We start from the raw sequence: 22180 nt of genomic DNA on the forward strand, positions 1-22180 counted from the left end.
TGTAACGGGCATTTACAGACAGCCGAGACAAATTAAATTACCCGGGACAGGGTCCTATTTCCTGGGACTGCCCCTGCAAAAATGGGACAGTTGGCAGGTATGGGGACATTGGATAGAGGAGATGGACCTGGAGGAGGAAGAGAACATGGGATGGAGGAGGAGGACATGGGATGGTGGAATGGGGGAAGGGGGGGACATGGGATGGGGGAGATTGGACAGGACGAGGGGGTCATGGGATGGAGAAGATAGGACCGTATGAGGATGACATGGGATTGAGAACATGGGATGGAGAAGGAAGAGGACATGGGATGGATAAGGAGGAGAACATGGGATGGAGAAGGAAGAGGACATGGGATGGATAAGGAGGAGAACATGGGATGGAGAAGGATGGAGAACATGGGATGAGCCTTTGTGGGATGGCCAGTGGCTGTATTTCTTTCTTCTTGAATATTTGAGATTGTAATGTGTGTGGGATTGTCAGAGTGAGAGGCCAGAATTGACTCGAGCAGGAAGTGGTAATAATAGAAAGCAGCTAAAAATAGATCATAAGTAATAATTCTCAGTGACTGGCCACTGAGGAGAGCTGTGATTGGAGGATGCTCGCTGTGTTTTGAAGGAAATGTCCCTAAATAAACCTCGAGCCCCAGCCGGCGTCTGTCACCATGACAACAATCTAGGGGCGTGCCTCTGCTAGGACTCTGACCCCCTTCATCTATTTCTCTGGGTGTGGCTTCTACACCGCCCGGGGGCGTTCCCGGACGTTCTGTCAGTACTGAGGGGGTGTACGTACGGCGTAATGACGTCTTGTTGGTTCTGTCCGCCTCGTCATCGCTGTGTGTCCGGATCGCCGTAACAGGATCGGGGGAGGGAGGTCGCCAGACCGAGGACATGCTGTGGTTTCAGGGCTCCATCCCGGAGGCCATAGCCTCGGCCAAGGAGAAGCGCTCCGTCTTCGTCGTCTTTGTGGCGGGTGAGGAGAAGCGTGTGTCTGACGGGGGACTGCAAGTCTCAGCATGGACCGCCTGGGCACTTCCGGGATAAATAACAAAGATACAGGGGGGCGGGGTCCGAGAGTGGGCCGGGGACTGAGAGAGAAGAGGGAGACAGGGAGAGACAGAGATATGGAGAGTGGGGGCGACAGAGATTGGGGGGGACAGAGATTGAGAGAGGGGGGGACGGAGAGAGAGGGGGAGATGGAGAGAGGGGGGGACGGAGATAGGGAGAGAGTAGGGGGGGACGGAGATAGGGAGAGAGTAGGGGGGGACGGAGATAGGGAGAGAGTAGGGGGGGACGGAGAGTGGGGGGGGATGGAGAGTGGGGGGGGGGACGGAGATAGGGAGAGAGTAGGGGGGGACGGAGAGTGGGGGGGGATGGAGAGTGGGGGGGGGGACGGAGATAGGGAGAGAGTATGGGGGGGACGGAGATAGGTAGAGTGGGGGACGGACGGAGATAGGGAGAGTGGGGGGGGACGGAGATAGGGAGAGACGGAGAGTGGGGGGGGGACGGAGAGAGGAGAGAGGGGAGACGGAGAGTGGGGGGGGCGGAGAGAGGGGAGCCGGAGATAGGGAGAGAGAGGGGAGACGGAGAGTGGGGGGGCGGGGAGACGGAGAGTGTGGGGGGGGGGGCGGAGAGAGGGGAGACGGAGAGTGGGGGGGGGCGGTGATAGGGAGAGAGAGAGAGGGGAGATGGAGAGTGGGGGGGCGGGGAGACGGAGAGTGGGGGGGGAATGGAGATAGGGAGAGAGTAGGGGGGGACGGAGATAGGGAGAGAGAGGGGGGGACGGAGAGTGGGGGGGGACGGAGATAGGGAGAGAGTATGGGGGGGACGGAGAGTGGGGGGGGACGGAGATAGGGAGAGAGTATGGGGGGGACGGAGATAGGTAGAGTGGGGGACGGACGGAGATAGGGAGAGAGGGGAGACGGAGAGTGGGGGGGGCGGAGAGAGGGGAGACGGAGAGTGGGGGGGGGGCGGAGATAGGGAGAGAGAGGGGAGACGGAGAGTGGGGGGGGGCGGAGATAGGGAGAGAGAGGGGAGACGGAGAGTGGGGGGGGCGGAGATAGGGAGAGTGGGGGGGGGGAATGGAGATATGGAGATAGGGAGAGAGGGGGTGACGGAGATAGGGAGAGGGGGAGACGAGTGAGAGAGAAGAGTGAGGGGAGACAGATATAGCGAGAGGAGGGGGAGGGAGAGAAGGAGAGAGAGGGAGGGAGACGTGGGAGGGGGGGCGAAGAGAATGAGAGAGAGATGGGAAGGGGGAGAAGGAGAGAGAGACTAAGAGAGAGGGAGGGAGAGAAGAGATGGGGGGATAGGGAGAGAGAGGGAGACGGGGAGAGGTAGGATAGGAGACGGAGAGAGGGGGACAGATAGAAAGGGAGGGAGATGGGGAGAGAGACGGATAGAGAGAGGGAAACGGAGAGAAAGGGAGATGAAAGATGTGGAGATGGGGTACGGAGAGAAAGAGAGGTGGGAGGAGACTGGGAAGACCGGGCACCCAGAGAGAGGAGAGAGGGGGCACATACTCTACAAGACCCTGGCCTGGCTGCTTCTTGAGTATGCTGTCCAGTTCTGGGCACCGGTCCTCAGGAAGGATGTGCTGGAACTGGAGAGAGTCCAGAGAAGGGCAACAAAAATAAAGAAACTGGAGGACCTCAGCTATGGGAAAAGACTACAAGACTTATTCTCTCTGGAGAAGAGACGATTGAGGGGGGATATGATATCAATGTACAAATACTGTACTGGTGACCCGAGCATAAGGAAAAAAAACTGTTCAGTAAAAGGGAATTTAAAAAGACATGAGATTATTCACTGGAATTGGAGGAGAAGCGGTTTAGGCTTAAACTGCGTAGAGTGATCTTTACTGTCAGAGCGGTGGAGATGTGGAATTCTCTTCCACAAGCGGTGGTATCAGCAGGGAGCATAAATAGTTAAACGATTAGATGGGAACCTTAATGATCACAACATACAGGGATAAAAGTCCCCCATGGTGGAGATTTCGGGCCACTTTGTGACAATGGTGCAGCTCTGATTCCTTTTCCACCGTGGTAAGATAAGGGTGGGTCACTTACCAGATGGAGTGGGTGTTGTATGCCTTATAGCATCAAGACCAATATCGCTTTAGTAGCCTCCAGGCTAATAGGGGTCTTCTCGTGGCTCTACAGGCATACAAGACCCACTCCATCTGGTAAGTGACCCACCCTTATCTTACCACGGTGGAAAAGGAATCAGAGCTGCACCATTGTCACAAAGTGAAGCCGAAATCTCCACGTTAAGCACCTGCACTTTTTTTGTTGGATAAGCGTTACTTGCACAAGAGAACCCCCCTTTTTTTTTTTTTAACCTTTTATTACTACAGTTAAAATATATGGACTTGAATAAATAAGCCACAAGCACTTTATATCTCACCAATATACAGTACAGACCAAAAGTTTGGACACGCCTCATTCAAAGAGTTTTCTTTATTTTCATGACTATGAAAATGGTAGAGTCACACTTCAAGAGGTAGTCACCTGAAATGGTCTTCCAACAGTCTTGAAGGAGTTCCCAGAGATGCTTAGCACTTGTTGGCCCTTTTGCCTTCATTCTGCGGTCCAGCTCACCCCAAACCATCTGGATTGGGTTCAGGTCCGGTGACTGTGGAGGCCAGGTCATCTGGCGCAGCACCCCATCACTCTCCTTCTTGGTCAAATAGCCCTTACACAGCCTGGAGGTGTGTTTGGGGTCATTGTCCTGTTGAAAAATAAATGATGGTCCAACTAAACGCAAACCGGATGGAATAGCATGCCGCTGCAAGATGCTGTGGTAGCCATGCTGGTTCAGTATGCCTTAAATTTTGAATAAATCCCCAACAGTGTCACCAGCAGAGCACCCCCCACACCATCACACCTCCTCCGCCATGCTTCACGGTGGGAACCAGGCATGTAGAGTCCATACGTTCACCTTTTTTGCATCGCACAAAGACACGGGGGTTGGAACCAAAGATCTCAAATTTGGACTCATCAGACCAAAGCACAGATTTCCACTGGTCTAATGTCCATTCCTTGTGTTCTTTATCCCAAACAAGTCTCCTCTGCTTGTTGCCTTTCTTTAGCAGTGGTTTCCTAGCAGATATTCTACCATGAAGGCCTGATTCACACAGTCTCCTCTTACAGTTGTTCTAGAGATGTCTGCTGCTAGAACTCCATGTGCCATTGACCTGGTCTCTAATCTGAGCGATTTCTGAGGCTGGTGACTCGGATGAACTTCTCCTCCGCAGCAGAGGTGACTCTAAAGCCCCGTACACACGTACCGATCGTCGGCGAACGATCGGCCGTCTTTTGTCCAGGGCTGTCGGTGTCTGTTGAAAAGTGCAAAGACAGCACAAGAATTTTGTCCGCCGACTACAGCCGACTGCAGAAGTGATGTCATGTGATGGTTAACTTTCCCTGTGTTTTTTCTTTTCTGAGCATGCCCAGTCTTGCAAATCTGCGGTCTGTCGGCCGAATTCTGTACTGACTGGCGAACAATCGGCCGCTCTGGTGTCGGCATACAAAAAATGTTCGCTGACGGCTGTCGGAGGCATCATACTAACAAGCCTACAATCGGCAGATCGGCCGACGCTTTTCGTCCGACGATCGGTACGTGTGTACGGGCCTTTAGTCTTCCTTTCCTGGGGCGGTTCGCATGTCAGCCAGTCTCTTTGTAGCACTTGATGGTTTTTGTGACTGCACTTGGGGACACTTTCAAAGTTTTCCCAATTTTTCGGACTGACTGACCTTCATTTCTTAAAGTAATGACGGCCACTCGTTTTCCTGTACTTAGCTGATTTTTTCTTGCCATAATACAAATTCTAAGAGTCTATTCAGTAGGACTATCAGCTGTGTATCCACCTGACTTCTGCACAACACAACTGATGGTCCCAACCCCATTTATAAGGCAAGAAATCACACTTATTAAACCTTACAGGGCACACCTGTGAAGTGAAATCCATTTCAGATGACTACCTCTTGAAGTGTGACTCTACAATTGTCAGTCATGAAAATAAAGAAAACTCTTTGAATGAAAAGGTGTGTCCAAACTTTTGGTCTGTACTGTGCTATAGTGCCTTGAAAAAGTATTCATACCCCTTAAATTTTCCACATTTTGTCATGTTACAACCAAAAACGTAAATGTATTTTATTGGGATTTTATGTGATAGACCGACACAAAGTGGCACATAATTGTGAAGTGGAAGGAAAATGATAAATGTTTTTCCAAATCTTTTACAAATATGTGAAAAGTGTGGCGTGAATTTGTATTCACCCCCCCCCCCCCCCCCTGAGTCAATACTTTGTAGAACGCTTTCTCTGCAATTACAGCTGCTAGTCTTTTTGGGGACGTCTCTACCAGCTTTGCACATCTAGAGAGTGACAGTTTTGCCCATTCTTTGCCCATTCTTTTCTCAAGCTCTGTCAGCTTGGATGGAGAGCGTCTGTGATCAGCAAATTTCATGTCTTGCCACAGATTCTCAAATGGATTTAGGTCTGGACTTTGACTGGGCCATTCTAACACATGAATATGCTTTGATGTAAACCATTCCATTGTAGCTCTGGCTGTATGTTTAGGGTTGTTTTCCTGCTGGAAAGTGAACCTCCGCCCCAGTCTCAAGTCTTTTGCAGACTCTAACAGGTTTTCTTCTAAGATTGCCCTGTATTTGTCTCCATCAATCTTTCCATCAACTCTGACCAGCTTCCCTGTCCCTGCTGAAGAAAATCATCCCTGCAACATGATGCTGCCACCACCATGTTTCACAGATGGTGCATTCAGGGTGATGTGCAGTTTTTTAGTTTGCCCCACACATTTTGCTTTTAGGCCAAAAAGTTAAATGTTGGTTTCATCTGACCAGAAAACCTTCTTCCACATTTTTCCTGTGTCCCCTACATAGCTTCTCATGAACTATAAATGGGACTTCTTATGGCTTTCTTTCAACAATGGCTTTCTTCTTGCCACTCTTCCATAAAGGCCAGATTTGTGGAGCGCACAACTAATAGTTGTCCTGTGGACAGATTCTCCCACCTGAGCTGTGGATCTCTGCAGCTCCTCCAGAGTTACCATGGGCCTCTTGGCTGCTTCTCTGATGAATGCTCTCCTTGCCCAGCCTGTCAGTTTAGGTGGACGGCCATGTCTTAGTAGGTTTGCAGTTGTGTCATACTCTTTCCATTTTCGGATGATGGATTGAACAGTGCTCTGCGAGATGTTCAAAGCTTGGGATATTTGTTTTATAACCTAACCCTGCTTTACAACTTCTACACAACTTTATCCCTGACCTCTCTGGTGTGTTCCTTGGCCTTCATGATGCTATTTGTTCGCAAAGATTCTCTAACAAACCTCCGAGGGCTTCACAGAACAGCTTTATTTATACTGAGATTAAATTACACACAGGTGGACTCTAGTAACTAATTAGGTGACTTCTGAAGGTAATTGGTTCCAATAAATTTTATAGTTAGGCCTCTTTCACTAGCAGCACTGATGGTGGGCACTGATATGGCACTTTATTTCACGTTTGTAAAATCAGGGCACCGGTGATCAGTGCTGCCAGTCAGTGCCCATCAGTGTCTGCTCATCTAGGCATTGGTGGGCACTGACTGGCAGCACTATGGGCACTGATGGTTGGCACTGTGTGCACTGATATGGCACTTTCACGTTTGTAAAATCAGGGCACCGGTGATCAGTGCTGCCAGTCAGTGCCCATCAGTGTCTGCTCATCTAGGCATTGATGGGCACTGACTGGCAGCACTATGGGCACTGATGGTTGGCACTGTGTGCACTGATATGGCACTTTCACGTTTGTAAAATCAGGGCACCGGTGATCAGTGCTGCCAGTCAGTGCCCATCAGTGTCTGCTCATCTAGGCATTGATGGGCACTGACTGGCAGCACTATGGGCACTGATGGTTGGCACTGTGTGCACTGATATGGCACTTTCACGTTTGTAAAATCAGGGCACCGGTGATCAGTGCTGCCAGTCAGTGCCCATCAGTGTCTCCTCATCTAGGCAATGATGGGCACTGATGGTTGGCACTGTGTGCACTGATATGGCTCTTAATTTCACGTTTGTACAATCAAGGCACTGGTGATCAGTGCCCTGATTTCTTTTCCCCGTGTCCCCTTTGAGGAGGAGCCGCTGATCGGCTCTCCTCGCCTCACACACTGACAGTGTGAGCCGAGGAGAGCCGAATAACGGCTCTTCCTCATTTACATGTGACTGGCTGTGATTGGACACTGCTGATCACATGGGTAAAGAGTCATGTCATTGACTCTTTACCGAGATCGGAATTGCGCCGTGTCCTAGCAACACGGCGCGGTCACGATCGCCACTCTGCTCGCCACCGGGGGTGCACGAGAGAGGCTGTTCTGGTGCGCCGTCATATGACGGTGTCCCGGGATAATAGCTACACCGCTCCACCATCATTTGACTGCCAGCGGGTAGTAAGTGGTTAAATTTACGTGTGCCTGTGAAATGGCGACAAACTTCAGTACCCTATATTTTTTTTATAGGCGAAGCTTTAAAAGCCCCCCGTGGGTCTTCAGTTTAGTGTTACGGAGGAAGTCTGGTGCTGGAATTATTATGTAACGTGTATCACAATTTACATTTTCATGTGTAGGTGCGTTTTCGTTTTTACGTGTGTAGGGGTGGGGGGGCCTCACAATATTTTTGAGGGGGGAGTTTATGTGCTTGGGTGTAACTATTTTTTTACAATTAAAAAAAAAAAGAAATAAATACATTTTGTTTTTTTAATCAAAAAGTTTTTTTTTGGGACCGGTTCTCTTTATTGAGACTCCCAAGGTCTAAAAGACCCTGCATGTGTCCCCTATGCTCTACTGAATGGAATGTAATGCAATGCAGATCGCATCGCATTACATTCATTCCTGGCCTCGATCGAAGGGGACGCTGACCCAGAAGTGACATCATACACACTGCTTCTGGGTCCGAAACAAGAAGGGGAGGATAGCGGACGCCTGCTCTCCTCCCTCCCGTCTACTGTGGCACCTGCTGTCCCGGCCCGCAGATGGGCAAGATGTGTAGCGGGGAGGAGGGCACTTCACTTTACCGGCGTGAGACCTGCTGCTGGCCCACAGCAGGACTAAATATAGAAGAAATCTACTTGTCTGGCGCCTAGAACTGCATATCCCGGACGTCAGGCGATATAAATTGCACATCCCTTAGACAAGCAGGGTACTTTATGCATTTGCGGGGACTAATGACAAGAAATGATGGGGACAAGCGAGGGGAGATGTGGGACTGTTTTCCATTAGAGGTTAGGGCTGTGATTGGTTGCTATGAGCAACAGCACCAGTTGACACTTTTTTTTTTTGTAATTCTCCCCCCATTGTAACATCTATAATGGTTACTTTTTGTTCCCATGTTTTCCCAAAATAAAAGGAAATTGATTTGGCTGTAAACCAGCGATGGTCAACTCTCTTATCAAGGGCCACACATTCGGATCGCACGTTGGTTCACACCTATGTGATCCGATTCATGCGATATGCAAACTGATCTTGGGGGGTTGTTAACATTGTATTGACACCCCCAGCGATTCACATATGGCGGTGTGAACTGCCTGCGATTTGAATGCGATGCAATGGATTCACAGGGTTCCTGCATCGCATATATGTGAACCAGCACTTGGGGTGATCATACATGTTACAATCTTCTTTAACCACTTTACCACTAGAGCATTTTGCTGTCTTACGTCTGGGCCACTTTTTGCGATTCGGCGCTGTGCGACTTTAACTGACAATTGCGCGGTCGTGCGACGCCATACCCAAACAAAATTTACGTCCTTTTTTTCCCACAAACAGAGCTTTCTTTTGGTGGTATTTGATCACCTGTGCGATTTTTTTTTTTTTTTTTACTTTTTGCGCTATAAACAAAAAAAGAGCGTAAATTTTGAAAAAATAACAATATTTTTCACATCTTTTTATATGAAATTCCCCCAAAAAAGTTAAAATCAAAATTTTTTTAAATTTTTGGCCAATTTGTTTTCTGCTACCCATGTTTGGTAAAAAAAATCACAATAAGCGTATTTTGATTGGTTTGCGCAAAAGTTATTGCGTTTACTAACAAAGGGAAAGATTTCTGTCATTTTTGGTGTTTTTTTTTTTTAACGCGTAATGGCGGCGATCTGCAATTTTTTTTACGGTACTGCGACATTGCGGCGGACAGATCGGACCCTTGACTGACATTTTTGACACTTTTGGGGGTACCAGTGACATTACTGCAGTAATCAGTGCTATACATATGCACTGTTACTGTAAAAATTACACTGGCAGGGAAGGGGTTAATTTTATTGGAGACGGAGGGGTTAATGTATGCCTGGTGCTTACTGACGTGTGGGGGGGGGGAGGTGACTGTGTGACACAGGGACAGATCCAGGGTTCAGCTATGCTGAACCCTGCAATCTGACCCTGCCTGTCACTTCAGAGATCTCCACACTAGATCCCCGACGATTGGGGAAGAGCAGAGGCGATCGCCGCTGCTCCTCCCCTGGCCCGACTCCTGCTGTGACTGAATACAGCGGGAGCGAGCCTCCGGCGGCGCGAGCGCCGCCCACAAGGGGAGTGTCTGACGACGTAGTACTACGTCGTCAGACGATAACGAGCCACTTTGCCGCAGTAGTACTACGGTACTCGGCGGTAAAGGGGTTAAGTGCCGGTTCACACTACTGCGGGTGCGCTGATCGTATGTAATATCGGAGCGCACTGTTCCTTCATTACATACGATCTCTGTGTGGATGCCAATTCAGCAATACACTTTGTATGGCTGAAATTCGCACCACACCCGCACAAAAGACGCACAGGACCCTTTTTTTCAGCCGCATCAGGATCGGATCACACAGGGGTTCACATTTGTGCGATCCGATCCTGTGCGAACTGTCAGATCGCACTGCGATATGCGATCAAGCTGGGGGTGTCGTTAACCTTTAATTGACACCCCCTGCGTATCGCATATGGCAGTGTGAACTGCCTCTTGTGCGGATGCGATGCGGGAACAGGCTGCAAATTTGCAGCCTTCCCGCATCACACAAGTGTGACCCGGCACTAAACTTACCAATTTTTCATATAACAGCACAAATCTAAACAATGTATTTAGTTTGTATCCAATACTCAGGCCTTTACATGACCGATTTGGTGGTGGCTGTACAGCAGATCGCACAAAGATTTAGCTGGAGTTGGGCTTTAGTATTTAAAATGTGAACATGATAATGATGAGGGTCCTGTAACAGCTGTGTCTGTGCTGGTGTGTACACAAGGCCTATATTCAGGCTCCCTCCGGACCGGTCTCAGTTCTACCCTATTATCATTCTTCCCAGGACTGGTATACATAGTACATTGCAGGTACTCATCTTCTTCTCTAATTCCAGGGGACGATGAACAGTCGCTGCAGATGGCGGAGAGCTGGGGAGATGAAGGCGTGGTTCAGGCCACCTCTGAAGGATTTATTGCTATCAAAATCGACAGTAAGAGGTTTGTGAACCTTTTTTTACTATAATTTTTATGTAGTAAAATTACAAAGTGACTTATAAAGGATCCATCTGTGTTGTTCCTGTAGTAATCCCGTGTGTAATAATAAATGTATTCCATGATTACTGTCTGTGAAGGTTTTTGTTTATCCAGGTCCCAGCAATGCTAGTAAGGCCCCATGCACACAAGGCGTTTTTGCAGCTGCTGTTAGGAGCGTCAGATGTTGTTTTTTTTTTTTTTTGGCAGCTTAAAAACGCCTCTCCATGTTATTCTATGGCCTCATGCACACACAGGCTTTTAGGAGCTCCAAGTGGCATAGACGTTTTTAAGCTGCAAAAAAATACCCAGGGCCAGTGCGATCAGGAGCAGCAGCGTTAAAGAGGCAGTAAACCCTCCTCTGACACTTTTCCCTATAGGTAAGCCTATGATAAGGTTTACCTATAGGTACTGTAAATATCTCCTAAACATGTACAGTTTAGGAGATATTTACCTTACATGCAGCCAGTGACGTCACTGGCGCATGCGCTCTGAAGGGACGGCCGCTCGTGCCGTTCCTTCAGAGTCCCCTGCCGTGACCATCGGCTCCCGCGCGCGTGCGCGGGAGTGACGTCACCGCGGCTCCGGCCAATCAGAGGGCCGGATGCCGCGATCCCGGAAGACGGGCGACTGGACATGTCGCCCGTCATAGAGGTAAGCGGATGGCACGGCGGGGGCTCGCTCTAAGGTAAGTATTTCATAATGAGCTAGTATGCGATGCATACTAGTTCATTATGTGTTTCTGGTGCTTACAGGTTGCAAAAAGAGAATTTTTTTTTTTTCAGGTTTACAACCTCTTTAAGCTGTAAAAACGCCCGATGCTGCTAAACGCGGCTTAACGCTGTATATCGGCTTTTATCAGCGTCAGGCTTTTTTAAAATGTTATTGGTCACAAATAGAAGAGGGTTGTGTTTATTTACAAACGCTGCTAAGCGCTGACGCATCTAAACGCGCATTGACGCGGATGCGAAACGTTTTTGAAGCCGCTTTTTCCTGGCGTCAGAAATAGCTTTGCGTTTTTTTTCTGACGCCCTATGTGCATGGGGCCTAATAGTCACATTCAACTGGACCTGTTCTGTATTGTTGAAGACACTAAATAGCTTCTCCAGAACGGAGTGCCTGTTCACACATATACGATGCGGGAACCCTGAGAATCCACTGCGGGTTCCCACGTCGCACTCCACTCACAGGCAGTTCACACTGCTATATGCGAATCGCTGGGGGTGTCAATACACAGTTAACGACACCCCCAGATTAGTTCACATATCGCAGTGCGAACTGTCAGGTCAGACATTAATCGGATCACATAGGTGTGACACACCCATGCGATCTGATTCTGGTGCGGACCAAAAAAAGGGTCCTGTGAAACTTTGGTCTGAATATGATGCAAAATCAGCCATGCAATCTGTATGGCTGAACTCTCAACGCACAGACATCACATGTGATTGGCAGAGCAGTGCGCTGCGGATCACATACGATATCTGAAATCGCATATGTGTGAACCGGCACTGAAGAAGTGGGTTGGAGAAGCTACAAAACATCTTCAACATTACAGAAAGAGACTGGTTGAATGTGATTAACTGCAATTTTTTTCCATGATTATTGCTACACTCAGCCTGACGAGTAACAGCTGCTGGACTGTTGCCCAGGCATGTTAGGAGGTAACAACTGGACAACCACGCATCGCTGAGCCATGGTATAAGCTATGCTGGTAACAAGATAACAAGGTTAACCCCCTCCTCAATAAATCCGTACATAATTTTATTTTTATTATTTTTATTGCATCATGTGTACTAAATTTAAAGAGACCCTGTCACCACCTGCTAAACTCTAAACTAAAGACAGGCAGGGAATCTGTTTTAGGAGAACTTACCAATACCCTGCTGCAGGGATATCTTTGTGGAGATTTGCAGAGAAAGAAGAGTGCTGTGGCTAGAGAAAACAGCGCACATCCACCCCTTCAGTTTCCTCCCACTCCACAGCATTGCTCAGCTAGGTAATCCAACCAAACCGGAAAACGGTGTCCACAAGGTAAAAACCGCAGTGAGAAGGCCTGGACACGTTTAGCTCTACACTGCTTACTCATAGGGCTACTCGCAGCATCAGGGTGTTCTCACTGCTGTATGAAGCTCCTTAAGGCCCCCTTCACATTTGTGCGACTTGTCCTGCGACTTGGGACTGCAAAGTTGCAGGACATGTCGTACTCCATGACTTCCGATGAGTACCGGTCATATCTGTGTGACTTCAAGTCGCAACGACTTCAAAGTAGTCCCTGCACCACTTTGGGACGATTTTTATTGCGTTTTGAGGTACATAGGCATTGCTTCAAGTCCTTTCAAAATCGCGACAAAAAATTGCGTGACTTTCAGGTCGCATAAGTGTGAAAGAGGCCTAAATGAATCTCCTTAGGAACAGGCCTTTTCTTACACGTATTATTTACTTGTAAAAATTTTCTTTTTTTTGCTAGAAAGTTACTTAGAACCCCCCAACATTATATATTTTTAAGCAGAGGTTATAGAGCAGGGGTCTTCAATCTATGGCCCTCCAGTTGTTCAGGAACTACAATTCCCATCATGCCTAGTCAAGTCTGTGAATGACAGAGTTTTCCAATGTTTCATGGGATGTATAGTTTCACAACAGCTGGAGGGCCGTAGTTTGAGGATCCCTGTCCTAGAGCATAAAATAGCGGGTTTGCGAAAGATATATTTTTTTTTTTTGTCCCAGTATTTGCACAGCAGTTTTTCAAACTTTTTTTTTTTTTTTTTTTTTTTTTTTTTTTTACCAATGCAATACAATAACCTATTTTTTTTTTTTTTTTGGGTAACATATTAAAGATGTTATGCTGAGTAAATCGATTCCCAACATGTCACACTTTAAAATTATGCACTCTCATGGAATGGCTCCAAACTACAATGCTTAAAAATATCCATCAATGACTATTTAAAAACCTTTACAGCAGGGGTCTCAAACAGGTGGCCCTCCAGCTGTTGCGGAACTACATGTCCCATCATGCCTCTGTCTATGGGAGTCATGCTTGTAACTGTCTGTCTTGCAATGCCTCATGGGAATTGTAGTTCTGCAGCAGCTGGATGGCCACCAGTTTGGACCCCTGCTTTACAGGTGACCAGTTTACAGTTACACAGGTAGTCTGGTGCTAGAACGATTGCTCTCCCTCTGACATTCGCATCGATACCTCGCATGTGTGGTGCGATTGCTGTTTATGTATGCGCTCGTGTGTTCACCTTTGTGCACAAGCATGGTGGAACGGGGGCTCTTTTAACAACATTTTTTTTTGTGATCACCTTTATTGCTCTCACAAGGAATTTAGACATCCCTTGTCATAACCATAAGCAGTGTCAGGTCCTTTTAGGTCCGACCCCCAGATCTCTCCTCTCCTCTGTCCTTTAAAAGCATCTGATCACCCCGATCTCTCCTCTGGCCTCTAATGCAGCCGATCAGACACAGATCAGTCTGATCGCCCTACTTTCCTGCCCGTTAGGGGCCAGGTAAACAGACTGAACAACATCCATTCCTCTCTCTCTGCTTACTGCCACCGTTTGGTAAGGGCGCTCCTGGGCTCCGCGATCAGACAGCAGGGCCCAGGATAGGCGGAGGGGGGGGCACCTTCCACTGCTCACAGAAATGATCGAGTAGCTGTTCCCGAAAACCTTCTGCAGTACAGGGCATTGTCGGCTGGTAATTTTAATAACGGGAGAATGCCTGTAGCTGCAGGCATCATCCTGGCATAAGCCACTGCCAGCTGAGGACGTCCTACGGTCGGCAAGTGGTAAAAGAAATCCTGCACTGGAGGAAATGTTTGCTGCCTTTGGTGTTCGTCTATAAAAACGCTAATCTCCGGCTTCAATACTTTAACCATTTCCCACCCGGCCTGTAATACGGGCAGACAGGGGGTCTTATAACGAGTAGACTTCGTATGGCGTCCTCCCACTTTTGTGCCTCATGCACGCCCTAGTGGCTGCATAGAGGCACAATCATTGGATTTTAGTTCTTTGAATATAGAGGCTCAGCATCCCATCTGGGCATTGCCTGGGGTGGTCTGTATGCAAATACAGCCTGCCTTAGAACACCCACTCCTCCCGGGCCAGACGTCTACTCATTAAGGCATTTTGATATTTGCATAACTCCTCCCAAGTGCCAGCCCAGTGCTTGGATCAGTGCTCAGGGCTCTTGAGAGGAGTGCTGTGATGTGATACAAGGGTGCAGGAATGTTTTCAGAAAGCCATGTACAGCACCTTGCAAGCCCCTCCCACCAGCCATGATCCGTCTGCACTGCATAGAAAGCACAGAGGCCCAGTGATGATATCACTAGACCTAAAATAAGGTGTGTAATGAAAATGGAAAGGTTTTATTTAAATATTTTATTAGCATGCTGAGGAGGGGAAAGGAAGCAACAGGGAAGGCCAAATGTATATATGTTTACCTTCAGCGTTGTAGTAATCCAGATGTTAGCAATATTTTCTGGATTTACAAATGCAAGACAACAATTTCTATAGGCATTATAAAGAGTGTAATGAATAATGTGAACATGATTGTGGTTTTATATTATATTTATTTTATGTTTTCTTTCTTACAGTGATACCTGTCTTCAGTTCTCCCAGATCTGTATCCTTTTACATGGAGTGCTTTTATTTATTTTTTCTTAAGGAAAACTGCACTAATTGGAAAATAATTGCTACATATGTCATCTTGTCATTTATTAAAATTGTCTTTTTTTATTATTATTCCACACCCAAACATGATTCCGAAAACTGCTGTATAATTCAAATGCTGTTCTCCCTGGTAAGACAAAACCAGAGAAATTTCCCAGCTCAACTCACCAATCAGTCTGCTTACCAACCGACTTAACCTGTCCAACAGTAATGGTTAAAAACAGGGGTTTACAAATGCATGCGTAAGCTGCAAGGCCCCTTCACGGCACCCTGTATTACTTGCAGTCGCTGTTATGTCACACAGCAATGCGGTGTGACTCACAAGCGATGGATGTCTTTGTTCACACCAGTGTGAACCCAGCCTGAAGGTACCCAAGTTTGCCATAGTAAACCCTCTGAAGATGTCTCTTGGGAGCATGATTAGGCAAAGGAGCCAACAAAAACTCCAGAGAGATGGGTTGTCTCCGGGGAAATTACAGAAGACTTATTTATTATGAATATGGCTTCTTCATTATGGAAAATGTAAGGTACCCTGCTAGCTCAGGTAAGAGGACCGGGGCCAGCATAGGCCACAGCCAGAGGTGGAGGTGAGTGGCTGACAAGTAAATAGAAAGGGGTTCCTATGGGATAAAAGAGTTGAGGGAGGAGGCCATTGGGGAATAAATATGTCAGCCTTTCTCAATTTGGCATCTTTAGAACCCTTTATGATGGCCATACACTAGCTGAAAAATAGTTTGAACTCCTTTTAGAAAAACGAACACTCAGCTGTGAGAGCAGACGATCGTGCCATCATGTAATAACTGCATTTTGAACGATAAATTGTTTAATGGACATAGATGAATCAGTTTTTCGTTCATTTTGTCACATATGTGCAGTGCAAACAGGGTGAGAAACACATTAACCTTTCAATTTATCGTTCTATCAGCAGAATTTTCCAAACTGTTTTCGATTTTTCAGCTCTGAAAAGTTAAAAGCGATTTTTCTATTTGTGCCCATTAACTGGACGAAAAACGAACAGACCAAATGACAGATTTTCGAACAATTTTTTGGCTATTGTATGGCCAGCATTAGATTCTTCCAGAGATTGCTAGGAGGGGTTTCTTGAGCAATAAGCAGTGGATTGATTTCCTGCCTCATAGTGCTTACATACTTCGGGGGCCAACGTCATTGGGTAGAGCCAGTGGAATTCCTCGTCTTTTCTTTTAAAAAAAGTAACAACTGACACCAATTATCTTTTAGATCTCTGTAAGGCCCCTTTCACACAGGCGGACACCCAATGCATCTCTATGGGGCATCGGATGTCAGCGGAGACATGTCTGCTGACATCCGATCCGTCAAATCTGGACTAATGAAAACCCTGTTTTCCATCTGTCCAGCGGATCGGATGAGAACGGACGGATGGTCCGTTCCCAACCGATTCCCCCATAGAGATGCATGGGGACCTGACAGCTGTGTCTCCTCACACAGCACGGAGAACAGCTGTCATCCTGCTCAGCGGGGGATCGGCGGATCGATCCCATGCTGAGAAAAATGAAGTCCGTCTTGCCGGACTCCACTGTGTGAAAGAGCCCTAAGAGTGACGTTTTTCCCAAAGAGCGCTGATGTAAGGTTTTTTTTTCTCTCCCACTAACCACCAATGCGGGGGGCGGAAATGATCAACTTTGGGTGTCGGATACTCTAGGCATGTCACATTGTTTATTTTATGATCTCCACAACTTACCGATGACACGGATTGTGAGCTTTCAATGCAAGCTTCCCTTACATCTGAACATTATTAAGGCTTCCTTTGGTGTAAAAAGGTTGAGAAAAGCTGATTTATTTGAATTTGTCCTTTTTATTAAGCCTGACCAGCTCTGATTTAGAACATCCATAACTGGCACTTTATGTGAATTCTTCCAGACACGTAGATGGCTTTGACCTTTTGCTGTGTTTGTACATGTATTTTTTTATTTCCATCTGTAGATATTTTAGATGTAACCACTAATCATAGATATTATTTTCAAGCTCTACCTATTTTTATCTTCCGTCAGGCCCTTTAAGTGGAACCTGCTGTTTACTTAGCTGTATTTATGCTATCATTTGAGGACAAAACCGAGCATGTCACACTTAAAGCGGTAGTATACCTATACAGAAAAAAAAAAATCCCTGCAAGACCATGGCATAATATATAAAAGGAGTGAAAGGATTAAAGGATTGGTAATGGCGCTAACCTGTTTTTTCCAAAATATTGCACTAGATCCCGTGTGTATGTATTGGTGATAAATACAATAAAAGACAGTGAAAATAAATTCCAAGTGATCATAAAGTGCAAGTGCCAAATGACAGGATCTATTTTTGGGCTTAATAATATGTATGTGCCCAGAAAGTGCTAGAAATAAATGTGAAGCATCAAATATAAGGTGCTATTTTTATTATTCACAACAGTGCAATAATAGTGCGGGTATTAAAAAAATATTAAGATAAAAAGAAGTCTTGTCCATAAATATAGAGGTAGGACTTTGATCTATACTGTGCCAAACGCAGTGCTAGTGAAAAAGAAAAGGTGGTGGAATCACTGAGGCTATTTGCCAAGAAGTGCTGTGCATAAAAAGAAGCACTAGGTGTCGCACTCACCCCTTTTTTCCTGCATCGCATACTAGCACATTATGAAATACTTACCTTATAATGAAGCCCTGACACGGTTCGCCCGGACACCGCTGAGGGAGCTGACATGTTCCCTCTGTCTCTTCCAGGTTCTGTGGCTCTGGCGCTGTGAGTGGCCGGAGCCACGATGACGTCACTCCCACGCATGTGCGCTGGAGTTCACTTTCCGGCAAGGAGCTCTGAAGGTCCGCCGGACCTTCAGAGCACATGCGCTGCTAGTGTCAGTGGCTGTATGCAGGGCGAATATCTCCTAAACCGTGCAGGTTTAGGAGATATTAATTGTACCTACAGGTAAGCCTTATTATAGGCCTTATTAGAAGCTTACCTGTAGGTAAAAGTTAAAAAGCGGAGTATACTACCGCTTTAAAACGGAACTCCAGGCAGTTACAGTATAGAAAAACATTTTAATAAAGTTGTGAATTTCTTTATAAATGATATACTGGATGTTGACATACAACATGAGTAACCCCTTCATGACCATGTAACATATATGCGACATCCAGCAAATGGGCTTTAATCCTGGGTGCCGCATAAACTTTGTCAGGGGTCGGCAACCTACGGCCCGCCACCGCTAAATGTCTGGCCTGTCACCCAGCCCGCGGACATTTTCGCCTCTTTCCTTTTTCATTGTACAGCGGTTGATATCACAGTGCTGGATAGGGGCGGGAGCTGCTTTCACATTAAACAGCAGGTGATTGTTTGCTAGGGATCCTAGCAACCAATCACCAGCCTGTTAATGTGAAAAGGTAACTTCAGCAGTTCTGCCCCTATCCAACCTTGTGATGCTGGCCAGTCTGTGCTCTGCTGTACACCTGTAAGGTAGGAGAGTTCTACCTACAAAGTGTTTGTGTGTAAAATGGGGTGCAGAGTGGCAGAGGACACTATGGGGGTACAGAGGACACTGCCCCATCTCACTTGGGGACAGGGGCCCCATCTCCAGACTTTGCTGGCTGGCATGGCTGGCATCAACCACTTTTGGGTGGCAGGATGTGGGGGAGGTTCAGTAAAATCTGAATCCCCAGCCACATGCTCCCTCAAGGTGATCTGGCTTTGTATTAGTGAAGCAGCTTAAAGTGAGATAAACCTGTACTGTTATTATTACTGTTAGGGCTCTTTCAGACGGGCGGTCCGATCAGATCCGCCTGTCAGTTTTTTAGGCGGATCTGATCGAATCCTCCATGCAGCTCTATGGGGCAGCGGGTGTCAGCGGAGACACCTCCGCTGACACCCGCTGCCATCCGTATCCGATCCTGTCTGTGAAATCTGGACGGATGGAAACCCTATTTTTCCATCCGTTCAGTAATCAGATCGGATCTGATGAGAGCGGACAGGCGGTCCGCTCTCATCCGATCCCCCATAGAGGGCAGCGGGGGCTGAGACACCTCCCTCTCCGCTCTGCAAGCAGAGACGGAGCTGTCATCTGCCGGCTCAGCGGGGATCGCGGATCGATCCTCGCTGAGCAACATGGATCCGCCTACGGAGGCGGACCGTGTGAAAGAGCCCTTAGGATTATTATCTTCATTTATTAGCATGTGAATGCGGCCCTCTATGGCTATGCATTCACATACATTGAATCCGGCCCTTAAGTGGAAAAAGGTTGCTGACTCCTGCTGTATGTGTTCCTCTGTGATGGAAGTGCATTTGATTGCACACTCAGCACTGAGACCAAGCTGAGACAATGGAGTTGATTTTCTAAAACGGGAGAGTGCAAAATCTAGTGCAGCTGTATGCATAGAAACCAATCCGCTTCTAACTTCAGCTTGTTCAATCAAGCTTTGACAAAAAAAAAAAAAATCTGGGAAGCTGATTGGTTTCTATGCAGAGCTGCACCAGATTTTGCAATCTCCAGTGTTGGTAAATTGGTTGCTGTTGGAAACCGCTGTTGATTTTTAAATCTGGTTTTGATATCCTGCATACATCCAGTGTGCACAACATCTCATGTGATTTCTCCTTGACAAGCCTTGCTGTAGATCCTGTGGTTTGTGTCCCCTCCAGCTTCTTCATCGGGGACAATGGAATTCCACTGGAAGTGATTGCTGGTAGTATCTCGGCAGAGGAGCTTATAGGAAAGATCACCAAAGTTAAACAGGTGCTGTGGTTGTTGGATGTTTATTTTTGCTTGCTTGTAGAGCAGCCAAGATTCTGTGCCAAGGCCGCTAAGCCATTTGTTCTCCTTCACAGATTGCATGATGTTTATTTCTAGCTTTGACACTGTCACTTCTTTTTAACCTGATCTTTACTGCATGGACTTTAAAATTGAAGCTTGCACACAAGGTTCTCTTATCTGCTTTGCTCAGCCTTCCAAACATGCCGAAACAATGCAATCAAGGTTAATTTTGACCTCCGATTTCGATTTAGTTTTAGCCTTTTGACTAAAATGCCGTTTTAGTTGTATTTTAGTCATCTAAATTGTTTAGTCAATTAAAATCTCCAGTGCATTTTAGTTTACTAGTTAAAGTATAAGGCCCCTTTCACACGGGCGTTCTGTATGTCCGTATATCACCCCATCCATTTGCGGATGATATACGGACATAATGCATTTCAATGGGATTGCGGACGTCAGCGGATGACCATCCGCTGACATCCGATTTGCGTCCTTTTAGTTCTGTTCCGTTTTTTGGAACGGAACAGAACCCTATTTTTCCTCCATTTAAAAAAAACAGAACTGATGCAAAATCGGATGTCAGCGGTGTCATCCGCAATCCCCATAGACATTATGTCCGTATATCATCCGCAAACGGATGGGAGGATATGCGGTCATACGGACCGGATGACACAAGTGTCATCCGTGTCCGTTAAAAAAAAAAAAAAGTGCCGCAGCGGACAAAAAAACCGGAGCGGCCGTGTGAAAGAGGCCTAAAGGCAAAACGTCTTTCTTTTTTTGCTTTGGATATTCTGTAAGTTTTTTATTCCAACCGTTCCCCTGTTAGGGAGATTTACCCTCTTTATTAGCTCTGTTTACCATTCTCGTTGAAAGTAAAAATAATCCCTAATTTTGGTTTGTCTCCAGAAAAGTAATAGAGGGTAAATCTTCCAATGGGGACACTAGCTTTGGTGACCTGAGGGTCCCCAAGAAGTTCCCTTAATTTGCAGGGATGTCCTCTTGCTTCCTGTTTGGCTATGAGACAGGAAGTGAAGGTAAATCTTCTTAATGGGATACAGATGGGGGGGGGGGGTCTAAGATGTATACCCCTCCCTTTTTTTATCCAAAATGGGGGGAAAAAAAGTCTATAGTTCTACTTAAAATCGTAATGCATTTTTTAAACATTTCTCTAGAATTGCCAAACTCATATACTCCTGGAGTAAAGCCCCGTACACACGTACCGATTGTCGCCCGTAAATATTCGGCCGACGACCGATCGGCCGATTGTACTCTTGTTAGTATGATGCTTCCGACAGCCGACAGCGCATTTTCGGCCGAACAGAATCTGTCGCGCAGGCATTAAAACTTTTGTTGGCCAACACCAGAACGGCCGATTGTTCGCCAGTCAGTACAGATTTCGGCCGACAGACAGCAGATTTGCAAGACTGGGCATGCTCAGAAAAGAAAAAACACACGGAAAGTTAACCATCACATGACATCACTTCTGCAGTCGGCTGTTGTTGGCCGACAAAATTCGTGTGCAGTCTTTTGCAGTTTTCAACAGACACGATAGCCTTGGAAAAAAGACGGCCGATCGTTCGGCCCACGATCGGTACGTGTGTACGGGGCTTAAGGCTTCATTCACACTAGTGTTTTTAAAGTCTCGTTTTTTTTTTTAATACCACCAAGCATGTCATAGTTGCCTCCTCTGTGCAGTTGGTTTTGCAAAGAGCAGCCTGGATCCTCCTCTCCTTGGGTCCCTCATTGCTGCTCCTGGCCCCTCCCTCCTATTGAGTGCCCCCACAGCAAACAGCTTGCTATGGGGGCACTAGAGCTGAGCTGCAGCTCCATGTGTCTATTTAGACACGGAGCTGCCGTTCAGCCCCGCCCCCCCTTCCCCTCTCCTGATTGGCTCACTGACTTTGTTTTTGTAGGATTTTTTGGAGCGTTTTTTCCAGCAGAAAAAAACGCTAAAAGCTTCCAAACGCTACTAAAACACTCCTAACATCTTTTTTTCAAGCCTTTTTTTTTTTTTTTCTCCTTCATATACTGTAAAAACGCTAACGCTCCTAAAAGCTACTGAAATGCTACTATAAGCTGGATCAAACATGTTATCAGCATTTTACATCCAGCGTTTCTTGTAGTGTTCTTTTGAGCTTATAAAAAAAACGCTAGTGTGCATGGAGCCTAACATTTCAAAAGCATGTTATTATTTATGGTATTAAGGTTTGAACACACACTATAGACACCGATTTAGCCGTTGTGATATA

General features: G+C 46.7%; 1 protein-coding gene across 1 annotated transcript in view; it reads left to right on the forward strand.

Annotated features, from left to right (window-relative positions):
• Window positions 1-773: 773 nt before the first annotated feature.
• The window catches only part of UBXN4 (UBX domain protein 4), a 62513-nt gene continuing 41106 nt past the window's right edge, over window positions 774-22180 (forward strand). Inside the window, exons 1-4 of the mRNA XM_082261955.1 lie at window positions 774-970; window positions 10379-10481; window positions 15109-15137; window positions 19798-19916. Coding sequence (XP_082118081.1) covers window positions 889-970; window positions 10379-10481; window positions 15109-15137; window positions 19798-19916 — 333 coding nt within the window. The 5' untranslated portion in view covers window positions 774-888. The remainder of the gene's footprint in view (window positions 971-10378; window positions 10482-15108; window positions 15138-19797; window positions 19917-22180) is intronic.

Source organism: Pelophylax lessonae, assembly GCF_965119305.1.
Source record: "Pelophylax lessonae genome assembly, chromosome: 6".
Taxonomy (NCBI): domain Eukaryota; kingdom Metazoa; phylum Chordata; class Amphibia; order Anura; family Ranidae; genus Pelophylax; species Pelophylax lessonae.